Here is a 12,175-nt window from a genome sequence, read left to right as displayed (position 1 = left end):
AGGTGGGAGGAAAGAAAGCAGATTATCATCTGACCATGAGTTGAAGCAGTCAGCAAAACAGTTAGTAGGATGTATGATTATTTTAGTGGAGGATAAAAGGAAGAATTAGCTTTGGACAGTGCAACATAATTATATATGATGTGATTACAACCACAGCAGTGCATACGTCATTAAGTGGCTACTGTAAACTGATTTATAGAAAATCTTACAAAGAAAGGACTTGCTTTTAAAATGATTTTAAGAGTACTGGAAATCAGATGGCTAAGCTATTTTAACTTAATTTGGGTTATAAACGTTACTTATTTAACTAATAGGATGAGAAAACGCTTTCAGATGCACTCCAAGCCTCTTAGATGTTCACCTTTTGAGTTTAGCTTTACTGATTAGAGGCAGAATTAACACTTGGAAACCTTCATCTTCTGTGTGAGTTGCCAAACGACAGTTATGCTTCAGGAAAGATGTGAATTCTTGGCATTGAAAGTGCCTGTCACTACGCGACCCACAAACATAGTAGGTACTACAAGCATTGTAATGGGCTTTCCTTTAGGAGCAAGGTGGTCACAAACGTTTTTGGTAAAACATTGTATCAAAAGTACTGAATTTAAGGTACCATAGATATATACTAATTAATTGCCTGTGCCACTTACCACTTTCAGTTGATTTAATACAAGCTTTTATATATAATATAATGATGGTGCTGTGGGGTGGGGGAACTTCACAAACTTACACCATAAAAGCCATGTGGTTGTTAGTATCTTCATCCACATCATCTCGCGTAATGTGGCAAAATTGGAAAGAAATAAATGTTGATGAGTCACTTTATAAGATGTAGCAATTTATAATGGTAAATGTTGAACAAAAATTGTAACAAGTAGAACTAAGGTTTTTAACCAGAAAATGTATGTCCAATGCAAAGTTTTTAATATAATGTAGATTGATATAAATTGTATTTCAATCAGTTTATGTAATTGGAGACCACTAATGTTTCTATATAGCATGAGATTTTTATTTATTTGTCATTTGTAAGATACAGACGAGGTCGCCATTTGACCTATCCTAGTTCATTTGTGCAGCAAACACCCACAGTTACTCTCCTTCAAGGCATCAAACTGTCTTGCATGATTTCAGGGTTTTGTCTCTGCTTTTCTATCCAGATGTTAGTTGCTGTACTGATCACTGTGTGTGAAGAAGAACTCTCTGATATTAATTCTAAATTTGTCTTTTCCTGGATTTAACTTTTGCTTTTGTATCCTTCGTCTATTCGCAGTTTCGTTTGAAGTATTGAACCAGATCTAGCTTTTCTATACTTATTTCAATCTTGTATACCTTCATAAGTTCAATTGCAAGAAGTCTTCTTTCAAAGCCGATGAGCTGTGGCATGGTGGCACAGCGGTTAGCTCTGCTGCCTCAGCGCCAGATACCTGGGTTCGATTCCTGACTTGGGTCACTGTCTGTGCAGAGTCTGCAAGTTCTCCCCGTGTCTGCGTGGGTTTCCTCTCTTAGTCAAGAAGGCGTGCTGGTTAGGTGCATTGACCATGCTAAATTCTCCCTCAATGTACCTGAACAGGTGCCAGAGTGTGACGACTAGGGGATTTTCACAGTAACTTCATTGCAGTGTTAATGTAAGCCTACTTATAACACTAATAAATGAACTAAAAAAAATACTATTTTCTGCTGATGGTGAGAGTCAGTCTTGTGGGTCTTTAAACCAACTTCAAGGCTTCAATGTGCCACTTGTGACTCATTGGCCACAGCTCAGTGACTGTGCTGCTGAAGTTTGAGCAGCTTGTACTCTGGTATAAGCTCAACTAGTCTAGACATATTTTGTTTTTTGATGCGGCCAGATCTTGGATTAGTAGGGCAATGGAACCTTTTTAACACTTGTGTGATATAATGGTGCTCATTTCCTTTTCTGTTTGCTCAGATGATGTATTCTTTCTTTACAGCAAAGAGGAGAGAGGGACAGTCAGAACCAGGCTGTGCTGACCAAGCTGAAATGCGCAGCAGGTTGGTGAGAATTTTGGTATTTTCCACTGCTCAACCTTTGAGGAGGAATCTACAAGTGTTATAGTTAGATAACTGTTATCCCTGATCAATATCTGAATCTCTAATAAGTGTTTCGGAATTAATTTCCTTCGGCAAATTAGATTAGAGATACTCTGAAGATTGTGATAACAGTAGCCATTGACTTTATTCAGAAGTAAACATCTTTGGTGGGAAAGGTATTTTTCAGTTGTGTGAGATGTTTCTTGTATAAATTGAGGTCACTGTCTTGGGATTGACTAACATCAAAACTTTCTCACTATTATTACTAGTTTTTCAATGAATCTGTGTGTCAAGTTAATGGTAGATTTCTCATAAAATGAAATCAGATTTATAATAGTGCTTCAGCCCATTCACGATATAGCAGAATTCAACTGAATCACTGTAACCAAAACATTTTTTATCACAAGTTATGATTTTACGGGATATAAAGGTTTGGTCAAACTCTGAATAAGAGTCATACGGACTTGAAACATTAACTCAGTTTCTCTCTACACAGATGCTGCCAGACCTGCTGAGTTTATCCAGCATGTTATGTTTTTACTTCGGATAATATGTATAAGGTTACAGATTAATTCAGTAATTCTACATAATAGTGCCGGATGGTGATTTATGGAAAATGTCTTCTTGATGGGGGTCATTGATTAAACATGGAATAGCCATCAGCTTTGTCCCTCCTATCATTACATTCCTATGTTAAGTATCTTCAAAGATCATTTCCAAATGCCTGTATCACATAAATATAAATTTCCCAATTGATCTCCTGTGCCATTGTACAGGATAGTCAAGATCGAGTACAGTCTTCAGACAAAACATGATGTTGGATGGAGAGAATCGACCTAGGGCATGGAGATATAATCAAACCAATATTTTAAACCCAGACATTCTGTCTTAATATATATTTGACCCTTTGGGGAGCAGAAAGTATAATTGGTTGGCGTATAGATGTTTCTCTGCAATTGATACTCAAGAGTTGAGCCAAAAAGAAAACTGAGGCACATGGGTGTTGCCACAGATATATCCATGACATTTGGTAGAATGACTAATAATATGCTGGAGCTAGCCATTAGACTAGCCACATAAATGCTGTGGTTACTCGGGTACATGAGAGACTGGGTATTCTGCAGTGAGTGATTTGCCCGGATCCGGTCTCCTCAACACGTCTCTACAGCACTTGTGTTGTCTAATAGCATGCTGGCTGTGTCCAGTTCTATTAGCATTTGAGATGCTGAGGACAAAATAAACTTCTTTTCCCATCCCTCTATCTTCACACGCTACATGTTGTTTCCTGTCGTGATGAAAATGCTTTTTCTGATCTATTTTTGTTTAAATGTTTCCAATTTTCCCAAGCATACATTTTCTTTGCCAGTTTTCTTCCCTCTTCTGAATTACATTTCTTATTCAGCCCAGTGGCTTCCAGTTTTTGTTTTAATTTTTGTTTTAAGTTTTGAATAAACCTTAAACCTCAGTTTTTCCACTATTGAGTCCATAAAGCCTGTGTCATTAGTACTCAACACAGCTGGAAGGGGAGTTTGTTGCTCCCACACATCTTGGGGCTCCTTTTACAAACCACCAACAATGGGATGGTGTGTGAGCTGAATTCAACAGAATAAGTAAGGGAAGGAAAGAAAAACAAACTTGCAATTATTCAACACTTTTTGCATCCCCAGGATGTCCCAAAGGCATGTTTGAAATGCAGTCACATTGTTTGATAGATAACCACAGCAGTTACTTTGCCAAGAACAAAGTGTTGCAAACAGCATGGGGCAAATGACCAGTGTTGAGGGATGAAAATTAACCAAGAGAACAGTAAAATTTCATATTCTTTGAAACATTGTCACGAGGTAACTTACATCCACAAGAACAGGAAATTTGAATCTCTCAATTGAAATATGGAACCTCTGGGAATGCAGCATTCCCCTGGTTTTGCAATGAAGCGTCAACCTAGATTATGTGCTCAAGTCCTGGAGTGGGGCTTGAATTCATATTCTCCAACTGGAGACAAGCATACTACCAGTGAGCGAAGCTGACAATAGAGTCATAGAGGTTTACAGCATGGAAACAGGCCCTTCGGCCCAACTTATCCATGCTGTCCTTTTTTTTTAAACCCCTAAGCTAATCCCATTTGGCCCATATCCCTCCATACCCATCTTACCCATGTAACTGTCTAAATGCTTTTTAAAGGACAAAATTGTACCCGCCTCTACTACTACCTCTGGCAGCTTGTTCCAGACACTCACCACCCTCTGTGAAACAATTGCCCCTCTGGACCCTTTTGCATCTCTTCTGTCTCACCTTAAACCAATGCCCTCTAGTCATAGATTCTCTTACCTTTGGGAAAAGCTATTGACTATCTAGTTGATTTATGCCCCTCATTAATTTATAGACCTCTATAAGATCACCCCTCAGCCTTCTACGCTCCAGAGAAAAACAATCTTGGTTTCAATTGTGACTCTTGAGAGAAGTTAGTGGATGTGCTATCCTAATATGCCTTTTCATTTGGATCAATCTCCGAAGGAGATATGTAAGCATTGTTTCATGCCTTGCTTCTGAACTGTGTATTGTGGTATATCCGTAGGTCTGGCAGAATTAGCAACTCGAAAATACAAGCAAGCAGCCAAATGTTTCTTGCTGGCTTCTTTCGATCACTGTGACTTTCCTGAGGTAAGACCCAATTCATGGAATGCAATTTTAATTTTAACTAGGAGATTGCGCAGACAAGCTGAAATACACAAACGAGCTGACTGTGAAGCCTCACAGTTAAGTGATCAATTAATAGGCAAAAACATTTTGACATTGTTGGAATTTGTAAAAAAAGGGAAGTTTGATGAACCCAACCTTACTGTTTAAATTTATCGTGTTTTTTGTTTTGGTAGCTTGAGTTTTTTAGTAATGAATTTTTAACATTGGTTTTCCTGTAACCTCCTGACATATTTGAGGAATTGGGCTGATAATTCATCAGCCCATCAAGGATCGTTTCATTATGTATATTTCTTGTTGTCTGTATGTATTCCCTAAAATTCATTACTTGTGCGTTAAATCCACTCCATGCTTTGGCACACATACATAATATATTTTTGCTTGTTTGATCTCTTAGATTCGTCACCTAGATGCATATTTTTGATTAGAAACCATATTTTTCTCTGAAAGTAACTTGTCCCCCGTTCCACCAAGGGAGATTACTTTTTTAATATCCTCTCCTTTCAAAGGCCACCATTCCCCAGCTGAGAGCAAAATGTTAACAGTTCCTACCTCGCTGCTCATTTTACTCTACAGCCAGTTATTAGTATGGGAGCAACTAAAAACTAGGATAACATTTTTAAAGAATTCTTTCACAGGATGTGGGCATCACTGACCACACCAGCATTTTTATTGTCCATCCCCAATTGTCCTTGAGAAGGTAGGGTGAGCTGCCTTCTTGAAATGCTACAGTCCATGTGGTATAGGTACACTCTCAATGTTATTAAGCAAGGAGTTCCAGGATTTTGACCCAGCAACAGTGAAAGACCAGCAATATAGTTCCAAGTCAGGATGATGTGTGGCTTGGAGGGGAACTTGCAGGTGTGATGTTCTTCTGCCTTTGTCCTTTTAGATGGTAGAGATCGTGGGTTTGGAAGGTGCTGTTGAAAAAGCATTGCTGGGTTGTTGCAATGCATCTTGTCGATGGCACACATGACTGGCACAGTGTATTGGTGATGGAGGGGGTAGGTGTTGAAAGTGGTGGATGGGGTTCCAATCAAGCAGGCTGCTGTTTCCTGGATGGTGTCAAGCTTCAAGCAAGTGAAGAGTATTCCATCAAACTTGTAGATAGCGGACGGGCTTTGGAGAGTGAGGAGGTGAGTTACTTTCCACAGAATTCCCAGCCTCTGACCTGCTGTTGTAGGCGCAATATTTACATGATTGGTCTAGTTCAGTTTCTGGTCAATGGTAACATTCACAGGTAAGATTAATGCCATTAATTGTCAAGGGAAGGTAGCTGGATTCTCCTTTGTTGGAGATGATCATTGCCTGGCACTTGTGTGGCACGAATGCTACTTGCCATTTAGCAGCCCAAGCCTGAATGTTGTAAAGGTATTGCTGCATACGGGCATGAACTGCTTCACTATCTGAGGAGTTGCGAATGGTGCTGAGTATTGCGCAATCAGTGAACATCCCCACTTTTGGCCTTGTGTGGAGGGAAGGACATTGATGAATCAGCTGGAAGTGGTTGGACCGAGGACACTACACTGAGAACTCATACAATAATGACCTGGAACTGAGATAATTGACCTCCAACAACCACAACTATCTTTCTTTGTGCCAAGTATGACCCCAAGTGATCCCCATTCACTCCGGTTTTGCTAGGGCTCCTCGTTTCCATGCTTGTTCAAATGCTGCCTCGATGTCAAGGCAGTCATTCTCACCTTACATCTTGAGTTCAGCTCTATTGTCCATGTTTGGACTAAGGCTGTACTGAGGTCAGGATCTGAGTGACCCTGACAGAACCCAAATTGAGCATCACTGAGCCAGTTATTGCTGAGTAAGTGCTGTTTGATAGCACTGTTAGTGACATCTTCATCAATTTGCTGATGATCAAGAAAAAACTGGTGGGGCCAATTGGCAAGTTTGGTTTTGTCGCACTTGTTGTGTGCAGGACATACCTGGGCAATTTCGCACATTTCCAGATAATGTGGGTGTTGTAACTGCACTGGAACAGCTTGCTTAAGGGTGCAGCTAGTTCTAGAGCACAAGCCTTCAGTACTATTGCAGGAATGTTGTCTGGGCCCATAGCCTTTCCAGTACCCAGTACATTCATCTGTTTCTTGATATCATGTGGAATGAATCAAATTGGCTGAAGACTGGTACTGTTGATGCTAGGGACCGTGGGAAGAGGAATATGCTGAACCATCAGGTTACAGATGGTGGTTGTATATAATTCTGCTGCTGCTGCTTATGGCCCACAGTGCCTCATGGATGACCAGTTTTGAGTTGCTAGATCTATTCAAAATCAATGTCCATTTAGCACGGTGATAGTGTCCTACAACATGACGGAAGAGACCCTCAATATGAATACTGGACTTTGTCTCCATAAGGACTGTGTGATGGTCATTCTGATATCCTGGACAGATGCATCTATGACTGGTAGATTGGTGAGGACAAGGTAAGGTAGGTTCTTTATCTTGTTGGTTCCCTCACCACCAGCTGAGGACCCAGTCTAGCAGCTGTGTCCTTTAGCTTTATCAGTGGTGGTGCTACCAAGCCATTCTTAATGATGGGCATTGAGGCCCCCACCCAGACATTCTGTATCCTAGCCACCCTCAGTGCTTCCTCCAAATGGTTTTCAACATGGAAGCATTTGGATTTATTAGTGAGGGAGCGGTAGGTAGTAACCAGCAGGAGGTTTCCTTGCCCAAGTTTGACCTGATGCCATGAAATTTTAATGAGGTCCAGAATTGATGTTGAGACCTCCCAGGGCAACTCCCTCTCGACTGTATACCACTGTGCTGCTACCTCTTGTGGGTTTACCCTGTCAGTGGGATAGGACATACCCAGGGATGGCAATGGTGGCGCTAGGATATTGCCTGTAAGGTATGATTCATGAGTATGACCATGTCAGGCTATTGTTTGACTTGTCTTTTGGACAGCTCTCCCAAATTATGGCATGAGCTTCAAGAATATGATAACAAGGATTTTGCAGGGTTGACAGGGCCGGACTTGTTGTCATTTCCAGTGTCTAGGTCAATGCCGTGTAATCTGTCCAGCTTCGTTCCTTTTTGTGGACTTCATTGTGGTTTGATATAACTGAGTGGTTTGCTAAGCCATTTCAGAGGGCATCCAAGAGTCATGCACTTTGCTGTGCGCCTTGAATTACATGTAGGCCAGACCAGGTAAGGACAGCAGATTTCCTTCCTAAAGGACATTAGTGAACCAGATGGGTTTTTATGACAATCCATAAAGATTTCATGGTCACTATGACCAAAACTAGGTTTTAAATTCCAGACTTATTGACTGAATTTAAATTCCACCTTGTGGGATTGGAATCCAGAGCATTAGCCTGGGCTCTGGAATACTAGTCCGGTGACATTACCACTACACCACTACCACGGATTGAGATCATCCAAATTGAAATGAGAAAAAAAAATTCTCATAAAATACTCCAGAGAAAAAGGTTTAGTGGAGGACCCTCTGAGCTTAATGCAGTAAATTGGTAAGAATTAACAATAATTAGAAAGACAAAGAGGAAACTAAAATTTGAGTTTAACTGAGGTGTTAAAACTAAAAATTAAAGTTGCTTCTAGCGTGCTTAAAGCAAACATGCCCCGGATCAGATGGTACCTATCTGAGTTTATTCTGTCACTGAACGCGTTGCCTGAGAGTGAGAGCTTAGTATCACCTACAAATGTCATATTCAACTTCAAATTGGAGTCAGAAATAAAGAGGGCGATTCTCCCAAAAGAATTCGAAGTGTCGTATTTGCGTAAATCATGCTGGTTTTTTCAGCGGGAGTTTCAAATGGATCTAGATTTTGTACTAGATTGGATGGTAAATATGCTTTATAATTGTGGAGTTGCAATGAATAACCAAATGCTAAATTATGTTGTTAGTTCAGTAGAGTGCAAATTGGAAACTATCATATTAAGACTGTATTGTACTTTGATCATTTTGCATCATGAAGTGTTTTGATTTTGGTCAGCAAAATACAGAAAGCATTTAAGTTCAGGTAGCACAGAGAAGAAGCAGGAGGCTGATTACTGATCCAGGTGGAAGAGGAAACTTAGTATGTGAACAAAATGCAGGACGGGTGTCTTCAGGATCTTAAAGCCATACATTGTTTCTTGCATCACATAAAGATTTATTTAAAAGCACAGAGAAGACGGTGAGCTAGTAAGCATTTTCTTTGATTGAATACTGACAGGTTCACCCTAGAACAAGCTCTATCCCATGCTCAGTGTACTGCTGGTACTACTTCATTGGCCCCATGTCCAAGTACTTAAATATGTAGTTCTTATTTGATAAGGTCAGGGATTGTTAATTAGAAAACACTTTTGGTACATCATTGGAATCTGTGGTTGCTGTTTTTCCTCTAAAGATTTAGTATAAATGAGATTGTTAAATGTAATTGTAATATAGGCCATATAATTTCTTGCTATCTCATATAGATGAAAATTCATATATCAATTAATGCTGTTGCTGGGGGGGGGGGGAGGTAATTTGGAAGGAATTTAATGTGGCTTTAACACTGAAAGTTTTAACTTTCAAATGTTTGCAAAGCTTCCATCCAATAATGTTTTTAACATAGCAGATTTCTCTTGTTACTTTGTGAAAATTAACCAGTAAGCGCAGTTGAGACTATAATCAGATCAGTCAAGATCTTATTGAATGGCGGAGCATTTTTGAGGGGCCGAATGATTCTATCATTTTTTTTATTACAAGATGTTTCAAACTAAATTTCTTGCAAGAAACTTGCACCCTACTTGCAAATTAACCAGTAAGATGCGAGTAGGGTGCAAGTTTCTTGCAAGAAACTTAGTTTGAAACATCTTGTAATAAAAAAAAGATAGAATAATTCGGCCCCTCAAAAATGCTCCGCCATTCAATAAGATCTTGACTGATCTGATTATAGTCTCAACTGCACTTCCCTATCTTGTCCCTGTGACCCTTGACTCCTTTGTCCATCAAAAATGTAGCTAATTTGCCTCGAGGAAATTCAGTGATCCGGCCTCCGTAGCTTTATGGGGAAGAGAATTCCACAGACTTAACAACCCTTTCAGGACAAAAGATCACTTCTTCTCTAAACTCTGATGGATGTAAGCCCAACTTGTTGCATCTTCATTAGTTAAGCCCTTCATCTCCTGAATGAACCAGGTGAACCTACTCTGAACCACTTCTAACATTATATCTTCAAATAAGGGAACCAAAACTAGACGTGGTCTCACCAAGGCCCTGTAAAGCTGCAGTAAAACTTCCCTACTTTTATATTCCATTCCCCTTGCATGAAACTTCAACATTCCATTTGCTGCCTTACTCACTTGCTGTACCTACGTTCTAGCATTTTGTGATTCATGAACCAAGACACTCAGATCCACCCCCCCTTGTACTATCGAGTTCTGCAGTCTCTTTCCTTTCAAATAATATATTGCTTTTCTATTTTTCCTGCTGCATTAAACTCATCTGCCAATTTTTTTTCTCACTCACTTATATCTATGTTCCTTTGCATACTTTCTACCTCTGCTTGCCAACTTTCTTTCTTATCTATCATCGTGTCATCAGTAAATTTAGCTACCATCCATTGGGTCCCTATGTCAAGTCATTGATATAGATTGTAAATAGTTGAGGGCTCTGTGGCACTCCACTAGTTACAGCTTTCCAAAACACAAAAGACCCGTTTATCCTTACCATCTGCTCCCTGTTAGATTAATAGAGGATTTTTTTATAAAGACTTCTCGCACATGGTACTTAACATTTTAATTCTATCACTAACTTTAGTCTAACTGTTTTGAAAAGACAGATATGATAGCATTATATGTTGGAGTTGGATAACACTAGAAGGGGGAACCAGGATAACTTAAATATATTCCGAATTTGTGCACCCTCAAAAGGTTTGAATGAAATGCGAAGCAGGCGCTGTAGATGCTGAGTGTTTCTTCGTAATTAAATTTAACACGCTCTGAACTCTCCAGTGCAGAATGCTTAGGACCAGTTTTTTTAAAGGTAGAGGGAGGAATATGTTTATTGTAATTACTTCGATCAAAATTTTGGTTTTCCATTATTTAGAAGTGGTTGAAAAGTGAAAGCAAATTGTATTGAAGTGTGAAAAACATCCATCTGGATTAAGTTCAACCTGACCATGTTTGTTTTTTTCCAGCTGCTGTCTCCCAGCAATGTAGCAGTTTATGGAGGACTTTGTGCACTGGCCACTTTTGATAGACAGGAACTGCAAAGAAATGTCATCTCCAGCAGGTAAAGATAATGTTGGTTTCTTTAGCAAATGCTCCAAGTGTGTGAGCCTCACTTCATTTTACAAGAAACCAATTATTAAGGAGGCACAACTTTATTTTAAGAAAAGCAGGTTGATCATCTTCAATTATATTTTCCTCTATCTGGGAAACAAATAAGAGAACTACCTGGAATTCTTTGTAATTTCCAAGCTGCTTTTTCAAAAAAAAACTAACTGACTAAGCAGTCTGGAATGATGTCATTGTTGAGCATGTGATTTCAGTAATGAAAACAGGAAAAAAAAAATCAGCCAATGGCTATATGCTTGTGTGCCCAACATGTCTCGGTAGCTTCTGATCCATTTAACTGGTGATACATGTCACACTTTTTTGGCTCAGTTGGGGAGTGGTGTACATAATTGCTTTTGAGTAGATTGGCTTGATGGAAATCTGAAAGTCTGATCATTGAGGCACTGGTAACTTCTGTGAGGGCGAAACGTAGGTGGCATTGGACAGCTCCCAACTGGGCAAAAGAGGCAACAAGTGTGCCAACTTGCCACCAATAATAAGTAAACATGGTATTGATAAATTGGAGGACCTTTTAGGAGGTTCAGAACAAACTAGGATGGCTTTAAGACGTGCATAAAAGTGAAAAATAAATACCATGTTATACACATATATATATTTATATGAAGTATATATATATATATATATACACACACAACAGGAAATATCAAGAGATTTATACCAAAAATTTTACTAATGCCCAGAAATGTAAATGTGTAGCAAGGTAGAGGTAACTAAAACAACAGGAATTTTAAAAATTAATTCACAGCACATGGACATTGCTCACAAGCCAACATTTATTGCTAGTTCCTCATTGCCCTTGAGAAAGTGGTAGCGAGTCACCTTGAAAGATACTTTCCACAATGATAAGGGAATTTCAAGAATCTGATCCAATCGTGATGTAGTGCCAAGTTAGGATGATGTGTCATTGGAGAGGAACATGGAGGTGGTGATGTTTCCACTACCTTGTTCTTCTCGTTGTAGAGACAGTGGGTTTGGGAAGTTAGAGAGTGCTGTAGTACACCTTGTGGATGGTACTCACTGCAATCATGGTAAAGTGGTCATGGAGCGGTTGAATGTTTAATGTGATGGATGATGAGCTAATCAAGAGAACTGCATTTCCTGGATAGTGCCAAGCTTCTTGAGTTGCA

General features: G+C 39.5%; 1 protein-coding gene across 1 annotated transcript in view; it reads left to right on the top strand.

Moving 5' to 3' along the window:
* gps1 (G protein pathway suppressor 1) overlaps nucleotides 1–12,175 on the top strand; it is a 56,921-nt gene that overhangs the window by 21,011 nt on the left and 23,735 nt on the right. The window contains exons 7-9 of the mRNA XM_078225556.1: nucleotides 1,947–2,007; nucleotides 4,622–4,707; nucleotides 10,889–10,983. Of these exons, the coding sequence (XP_078081682.1) occupies nucleotides 1,947–2,007; nucleotides 4,622–4,707; nucleotides 10,889–10,983 (242 nt within the window). The remainder of the gene's footprint in view (nucleotides 1–1,946; nucleotides 2,008–4,621; nucleotides 4,708–10,888; nucleotides 10,984–12,175) is intronic.

The sequence above is a fragment of the Mustelus asterias genome, chromosome 12, assembly GCF_964213995.1.
Source record: "Mustelus asterias chromosome 12, sMusAst1.hap1.1, whole genome shotgun sequence".
In the NCBI taxonomy this organism is placed as follows: domain Eukaryota; kingdom Metazoa; phylum Chordata; class Chondrichthyes; order Carcharhiniformes; family Triakidae; genus Mustelus; species Mustelus asterias.
Note: the sequence above shows the minus strand (reverse complement) of the source record. Positions and strands in the feature narration are given on the sequence as shown.